This window comes from Macrotis lagotis, chromosome X (assembly GCF_037893015.1).
Source record: "Macrotis lagotis isolate mMagLag1 chromosome X, bilby.v1.9.chrom.fasta, whole genome shotgun sequence".
In the NCBI taxonomy this organism is placed as follows: Eukaryota; Metazoa; Chordata; class Mammalia; order Peramelemorphia; family Peramelidae; genus Macrotis; species Macrotis lagotis.
This window is the reverse complement of record NC_133666.1, coordinates 641,617,282-641,625,764: the sequence shown is the minus strand read 5'-3', so window position 1 is coordinate 641,625,764 and position 8,483 is coordinate 641,617,282. Positions and strand designations below refer to the sequence as shown.

The 8,483-nt window shown below is 40.8% G+C and overlaps 1 protein-coding gene across 1 annotated transcript; it reads right to left on the bottom strand.

Moving 5' to 3' along the window:
- Positions 1-5,275: 5,275 nt before the first annotated feature.
- On the bottom strand, positions 5,276-6,217 carry LOC141497495 (olfactory receptor 1f45-like). Its single transcript, XM_074200148.1, has one exon. It carries the CDS (start codon positions 6,215-6,217, stop codon positions 5,276-5,278), a length of 942 nt encoding a protein of 313 aa, XP_074056249.1.
- Positions 6,218-8,483: the final 2,266 nt, after the last annotated feature.

Here is an 8,483-nt window from a genome sequence, read left to right as displayed (position 1 = left end):
ATGCTTCCTATTCCCTCCTGCCAAATAGTTTGCCAGTTATTTTATCATTTTGCTCATTCTTTTTTTTTCCCCCCTCTGGGTACAGTAAACAGTATAATCATTGCTTCCGGAAAAGGTTTATTAACCAAAAGCTTATCAGTTCAACCACTCCAAACTTCTCTCCCTTGGTCAATCACTTCTATATATGCATTATCTTCCTCTTTAGAATATTAAATCCTGGAGAACATGAATGTCTCTTTTGTATTTATATTTTTAGCATTTAAGAGTAATAGTTAATAGATTTTTATTAATAGATTATTGTTCATTCATTCATTCATTCCAGCAGTCCCTTTTTTGCATACTTTCTGTTCCCTTGACTTCTAACTAACAGACATTATCAGAGATACTTTGAGTATCCTTGCCTCTTTAAACACTTCTCCATGTTCTTCTCTGACTCCCTTGAATCGGATTGAGAGTTGGATCTAAGAGTAAGGAAGAGTTGAGTTCCATTCCTCCCTTAATCATTTCTCAACTGTGTGTCCCTGGGCAAGTCATTTAATTAGTCTGTCTCAGTTACTTTATCTATAAATAGGGATGATAATTTAGCGCTATCCTCCCAAGATCATTGGGAGAGCAAAATGAGTTAATGTTTGGAAAATGCTTTGTAAACCTTAAAAGTGTTATATGTTAGCTAATATTAATTCCTCCCTTGGTAATCTCATTCATTATCACAGCTTCTGCTTCTGTCAGATTTCCATCTTTAATCCTGAGTTACCCCCTGAGTCCCACACTTCCATCTCCAGCTATCTACAAGGCATAAAAAAGATTGAAGCAAGGGGCGGCTAGGTGGCGTAGTGCATAAAGCACCATCCCTGGAGTCAGGAGTACCTGGGTTCAAATCTGGTCTCAGACACTTAATAATTACCTAGCTGTGTGGCCTTGGGCAAGCCACTTAACCCCGTTTGCCTTGCAAAACAAAAACTCTAAAAAAAAAAAGATTGAAGCATCTTTTGAAGATCAAATGAATGACTATCTAGACTGTCTGAAACTCAAATATCTCTGAATCGTCACTTGTTTGTTATATTATAGTAGGAATATTTTTCAGATGTGTTTTAGAACAGATGGCCCTGGGCAAGTCACTTAATGAAACCCTACTTCACAGGGTTGTTGTTTGCATTAGATGAGAACATGTAAATTAAAGTGCTATATTATATATCGATACTTCTTATTTTCATTATTGACCATTTGCAGTGATGAGACCTGAGTTTGAATCCTACTGTGTGACCTTGGGCAAGTCCTTTCTTCCTCTGACCCTTAATTTCTCCTTTTGTAAAAGGAGGGAGTATGATAAGGTGAGCTGAAAATCCCCTCTAATTCTGAGTCCTACTATTCTATATAAATATGGATTATTACTATGATGGCCACCATTCCAGTAGCATGATGTTATTGGGTTGGAATTTTCCTCTATGACTCTCTCTTAAGGAAGTTAGTGGGTGAACTGCTTCTCTGTGCCAAACTTCCTAGCTGAAGAGAGTCAGTCCTATGAAGGGGTGGCTTAAGAGCTGGCTTTAGTTTCTTAGGTAAGTAGATGAAGAATTTCTTTTTTAGCTAAAATGAATAAATGAACCTGTGCCCAGGTATTAACTCATCTCATTAATATGAGTAATATGCAAACAAGTTACTCCCAACAATGAATCATTAGCCTTGGAGGTAGGTAGAGCCTGGACCTAGAATGCCCAAATGCAAACTAGAACAGTTCAAAAGCAAACATATTACTTACCCTGGAGGGAAAACAAAGTTGGTGGGGTCCTAAACAGGGATCTAAAGATCTCTGCTTCATGCCAGAATTTGAGCAGCTAGTGCTTTGGGGGAAACTTGGTGTAATGGAAAGAGTCTTGGGGATCAAGGCTTGCTCTCAATCTGCCACCAATTGGTTGTTTGAGCCCATCATCATCATCATCATCATCATCATCATGTTAGGATGAAATGGGGCAGCTAGATAGCTCAGTGGGTGGAGCACTGGTTTTGAAGTCAGGAGGATCTGAGTTCAGATGTGACCTCAGACACTTACTGCCTGTGTGTCCTTGGGCAAATCATTTAACCCTGCCTCAGATCCAGGGCATTTCCAGTTGTCCTGATTCATATTTGATCTCTGAACCCAGATGACTCTGGAGGAGAAAGTGAGACTGGTGACTTAGAGTACCCCCTTTCTCAAATCCAATTTGAGTGCATGTCATGACATTATCTCCCTGATATCTTGGTCTTCTTTGAGAACAAAGGACAAACATCATCATCAATATCATCAATATCCTAGGCAAAATACCTCTCCAATTTGAGGCTGTTACATCATTTCTATTTGTTGTTTTTGCAAGGCAATTTGGATTGTGACTTGCCCAAGGTCACACAGCTAGGTAATTATTAAGTGTCTGAGGCTGGATTTGAATTCAGATCCTCCTGACTATAGGGCTGGTGTTCTATCCACTGTAACATGTAGCTGTCCCTATTTCATCATTTATAAAATGGGGTTGGGGCAGCAGACAGGACGAGACATCCTCAGACTCTTGATATTTATTAGCTGCATGATGCTGCGAAAGTCACTCCCCAACAAAGGAGTATTGGGAGCCAAATTTCAGAAGGAACTGGGGCTGGTGATTGTGGATTAAGTTGAGATCAAATTGATTGGAATCAAATAAGGGATAATACTATGGATGGGGGTGGGGTGTGGGGATCAGACCATAATAAGTAACAACAGAGAGAAGACAACTTTGCTCCATTTTCATTTTGCTTCTGTCTTCTCTGCCAAGGACAGAACTCAAGTGAGTTCAGCTAGAGGGGAATCCTAAGGGAGATGACCAAAGGTAGGGTTTTTGATTATAGCAGAACTTCAGAACTGCATAATTTTTGCTGTCTTATAAGGGTCCCTTCGTATCTTATCTCATTTGATATTTACCAGAGTCTTGTGAGATTGGCAGGGCAGTGATTATCTTCTTCCTGTTATAAATGAGAAGACTGGGTTAAGGGTAGTCATTTACCCAGGTTTACTAGGTGAATTTTTGATAAAGCCCTGTCTCCTATTCCATACTCAGCAGGCTCTTGGAATGGGTCATTCCAGGACCCAGAGTACCTATGGGTAGAATGAAGCCTAAGAAAGTGGGAGAGTGAAGGTGTCAGCAGAGAGAAAAGGGCCCTGAAGCCTTGCTGCCAATCTGTCCTATACATCTTCAGGGCTGTGACTCACAGGTTATGACTCTTGAAATCCAAGTCAGTTAACAGCCTGAACAGAAATACATGGGAATGGTATCCCTCCCAAAGGAAATAGCCCAGGTTCACTCACGGCCTTGTATGGTCAAGCCTGGCCTGGAGAACCATGAATGTCCGGGAATTCTCTGAGGTAGAATCTGATTCCTGACTGAGAGCTAATGAGCATTTCAGGGAGGGCACAGACTAAGAAGCCAGAATTGAAGACAGAGTCAAGTCATAGACCTCCCACTTTTCAGACCCATCCCTGACTGACTTCCATTCCCTGAGCCTGGCTCACCAACAGATTTATTATGAGAGCCCAGCTCTATGGCTACCCATGATGCCCCCTATTTTTTCTCACTCTTCACTGGGTCATGGGGCAATGGCTGACATGATCAGACAGACACTCAAAGGCAATTCCTGAGGTTCAGATAGTCAGATTTCTTCTCAGAGGACTCTGGGGACAAGGTTCAGCTGTCCAGTGAAAAAGGGCAAGGTAATGGGAGAACACAGCACAGGGAAATATGAGACACCTAATTGGAAATACAAATCATAATAACCCATTTCTGCAAGACTTTAAAGTTTATGAAGCACTTTAAAAATAGCATGCTGAGGTAATTGGCACAAGAAATATCAATTCCATTTTACAGATGAGGAAACTGAGGCTCACTGAGGGAGAAGTATCTTGGTGCAGATCATATGATTTATAAATGACTTGGATTTGAACACAGATGTCCTGAAATTGCTCTTGTCAATATATCAGTTTTAAAAAAGACAGTTTTAACTCATTAGTCTCCATGGAGCCCATCAGGTTATAAAAATATAATACCTTACTGGTATCTCTGCCAATAAGGGCATATATACTTTAGCTCCCATCTGCCTTTCTAGCCTCAACTCACAGTGCTTCCTTCCACTCACTCTTTATTCCAGCTAAACTTGACTCCTTACCACACCCTGCCCTTGTCCTGCCAACTTTTAAATCTCCGTATATGCACATACCAATCCTCACTCTTACCTGGCATTGATTCCCTGCCTCGTTTCTCACTCTTTGAAATCTTTTCTACCTTCAAATCCCAGTTTAAATACTTTTCTTCTCCAAGACACTTCCCTGATTATCCTTGCTAGAATTACCCCTCTCTCCTTGAATCTCCCAGGAGTCCTTGTATTTTTTAACACATTGGAGCCTACTACATATATATTAGAGTTATTTGTGGACATAACTCATTCCTCCTATTAGACTAAAAGTTCCTCAAAGGAAGGAATTATCTATGGTTTTAGCTTTGTTTTCTGGGAGCCTATCAAAGAGCTTTGCATTCAAAAAATTTATTAATGTTTAATAAATGTTAAAGTGAATCATGGTTTTATAGATGAAATCAAATTGGGAGGGAGTATTGTATAATCTTTTGTCAGGGGATTCTTATTCAGGTAGGGGTTAGACTATGTCTGAAGCTCTTAATCTTGGATCTATGGATAGAATTTGGAGAGTCCCATAAATTTGGATAGAAAAAAATAACATTTTTTTTGTCAACTCTCTAATTGAAATTTAGCATTTTCTTCAATTATGAATGCAACAAATATTATTCTGAGAAGGAACCTCTAGCCATTATCAAACTGCAAAGAGGGTCCATGACCCAAAATGGTTAAGAATACCTCACCCCACTCTAGACTAGAGGATCTCTGAAATTCCTTCATGATTCTATGAAACTGAAACTCCAAAAGTCTGAATGACCCACCCCCAATCCCACAACCAATGAGTAACTGAGGAATATGTTGAACTTAGGTCACAGAATCTTAGGTTGGCAGAATGGAAAGGGAGATTCATCTTCATGTTATAAATTAGGAAATAGGAAGATTAATTTATTTTCTCCAGGTCACATAGGGAGGAAGTAGTAGAATCAGAACCCAGGGTTCTTGATATCTAGTTCAGTGTGTTTTTCATAATACCCATGCTATGTCCTGCACAGGTCAAGAAAGCAACAGATTAACTTCACATGACATGAAAGACTCATTGTAAACCATCTCCCACAGCACTGGGGTCCTAGGAGATGTCTCATAGTCACAGAGCAAGGCCTGGTTTCCTGGTGAGGAGCATCCTCAGGGCTCCTTTCATGTCCTTGTTCCTTAGACTGTAGATGAAAGGGTTCAACATGGGGGTGACCACAGTGTACATGACAGCTGCTGCTGTGTCCTCTTGGGCTGTGTGGGGGGATGTGGGGCTGAAGTATACCCCAATGAGTGTTCCGTAGAACAGAGACACTACAGCAAGATGGGAACCGCAAGTAGAGAAAGCTTTCTGCTTCCCACCCACAGATGGGATCCTCAACACAGCCATGAAAATGCGAGTGTAGGAGATCAGGATGCCAATGAATGGGGTGATAATTGGCAATGCTCCCACTGTGTAGACCATCAGGTCATTGATGAAGGTGTCTGAGCAGGCCAACTTCAGCAGAGGACTGAGATCACAGAAGAAATGAGGGATTTCATTGTGACCACAGAAAGAAAGTCGGGTCAGCAAGACAGTGTGGGTTAGAGCATTAATGAAGGCTGAGAACCAGGACACCACTAGTAGAAGGGCACAGACCCTTGGAGTCATGACTGTGCTGTAGTGTAGTGGGGCACAGATAGCCACATAGCGGTCATAAGCCATGGCAGTGAGGAGGAAGCTGTCTATCCCAGCAAACCAGATGAAGAAGAACACTTGAGTCAGGCACCCCGAATATGGAATCATCTTATTCCCAGATACATGATTTGCCAGCATTTTGGGTACAGTGGTGGATGTGAAGCAGATATCAACCAGGGATAAGTTGCTAAGAAAGAAGTACATGGGAGTGTGAAGGTGGGAGTCAGTTCTGATGGCCAGTATGATGAGCAGGTTCCCCAGTCCTGTGATCATGTACATAAACAAGAATACCAGGAACAGGAGCCTCTCTTGTTCTGGCTGGTCTGAAAGACCCAGGAGGATGAACTCTGAGATTTTAGAATAATTTCCTCCTTCCATAGGTCTCTTGGGAAGTACATGTGGAAAGGAGGTGAAAAAAAGTATTTAAAACATTCAGTTGAAAACTGTCCTCATGGATGAAATAACAACTTTAATGAAGTTTCAATTAATCAATTCATTAAGTTTCTTTTTATTTTTTTTTGGTAAGGCAATGGGGTTAAGTGATTTGCCCAAGGTCACACAGCTAGGTAATTAAGTGTCTAAGGTCAAATTTGAACCCAGGTCCTCCTGACAAAAGGGCTGGTGCTCTATCCACTGTACCATCTAGCTGCCCCCAATTCATTAAATTTCAATCAATCAATTAACAAGCATTTTTAAACAGCTACCATGTGCTAGCCACTGTGAACCAGAAAAACAAGAGATGAAACAATTCTTGTTTTTACGGAATTTACATTGTTTTTGGGGGTGACAAATTATTCGTTATGAATATGTATGTTTATAATATAAAATATCTATAAATTTGTAAAATATAAACAAATAGATATTAAGTTTAATATATTTTAGGAGGTGGGGCTCTAGAAGTTGGAGATTCAGAAAAAAGCTTTGTTTAGAAGGTGTAGAGCAGGATCTTGAAAGAAGTAAGTGATTCCATGAGGGAAAGGTGAGCAGAAAGTAACATTCTAGGCCAGTGAAGACAAAGAGGAGAACTGAGAGGCTTGAAGAAAGGGAAGATCAGTTTGACTGGTCTGTAGACTATAGGAAGGGGAATAAAGTATGGAATAATGCTGGAAAGACAAGTTTAGGTCAAGTTGTGAAAATCTTTAAATGTCAAATAGAGGTAGTATATTTTACCCCTAGTGCAAGAAGTATGGGGTATGCTCTGCTTGGGAGGCAGCTAAGTGGCTCAGGGGATAGAGAACTTGTCCTGGAATCTGGAAGACCTCAGTTCAAATCTGGCCTCAGGCACTCATTAACTGTGTGTCCCTGGGCAAATCACTTAACCTCTGTTTACCTTAATTCACTGGAAGGAAAAGGCAAATACTCCAATATCTGCACAAAGAAAACCCCATGGACATTATTGATATGCTATGGTCCCTGGGTTCATGAAACATCAGAAACCACTGAAGGCTTGACCAATAACTGTGCTCAGATCTCTCCTTTCGGTGTGTGTGGGGGGTGGTGGACATATAAAGCATGTCTGGTTCCTGTCCAATGCATGGAAGTTTGGGAGTCTATGTCTGGCTAAGGGTGATGGAAGAACTTGACTTGTATGATAATTGAAGATTTTTTAATTGGATGCAGATCCAGAGGAACTGATGACTCAGGTGTGGCTGGGCCAAAACTGAGTGAGTACACAAAAGGGGCAGCTATCTCCTATGTCAATATTTTCTCTTTGTGTCTGCAAGTGAGATAGGGGTACTTTGAGTTGCCTTACTACAAGAGGAAAGGAATTTCCTGTCTTTTATCTAACCACATTTGTAGATGAGTTCAGACTCTACATAACGCCCTCTGGCTGTTTTGTGCTTGCTTACTTGCAAAGACTTTAAGATAGATGTGGACATGCAATGATTTGGGGGGTATTTCAAGGTCTTCCAGTCCTCTAGGCATCTAGGAGGAAAAAGTACAAGCAATATGAGCAAGTCAACCCAGCAGAAATGTGCTCTGCCTCTTCAGAGGAGCACTTGGTGCAGCCGAGCAGCCTCATCCATCAAAATATTGACCTCTTCAATAGAGATGTCATATCTTTTGAGGAGTCAGCCTAGGAGAACAATGGAACAGCTCATCCATCACTGAAGCCACAACCCAGAATGAACTTTATGAGAATTCAAGGAAAGAAAGAACTTTTAAGTTTGTTCTTTAATTTTATGTCTCAATTCCATTGTGCTTTAACTTAACACCTGCTCTTCCTATGGAATCTCTATATATTTGTGGGAGAGTGTACCCCATGTTTCTGGGGGAAATGCTGTGTACCAGCTATTCTTACTATGTTGTTAAGTTATTTAGTTGTTTCTGACTTTCATGACAGTGGGTTTTATGCTTTGGTTTTGGTAAATATGATGGAGTGGCTTGCCGTTTTTTTTTCTTCAGGTTTCCCATTTTATAGTTGAAGAAGGAAAAAAAGGGTTAAGTGACTTGTCTGGAGTCATACAGCTAGTAAGAGAGGCTAGATTTGAACATAGGCTCTTTCTGTGCTCTAACCACTGCACCACCTAGCTGCCTCCTGGAAATGCTAGGGTTCATGAAGTATGGGTAACCAACTAATGACCTTATTGCCACAGGTAATGTTTTTATGACCACTGCCTATTTATAAGGAGGTCTAAAAACA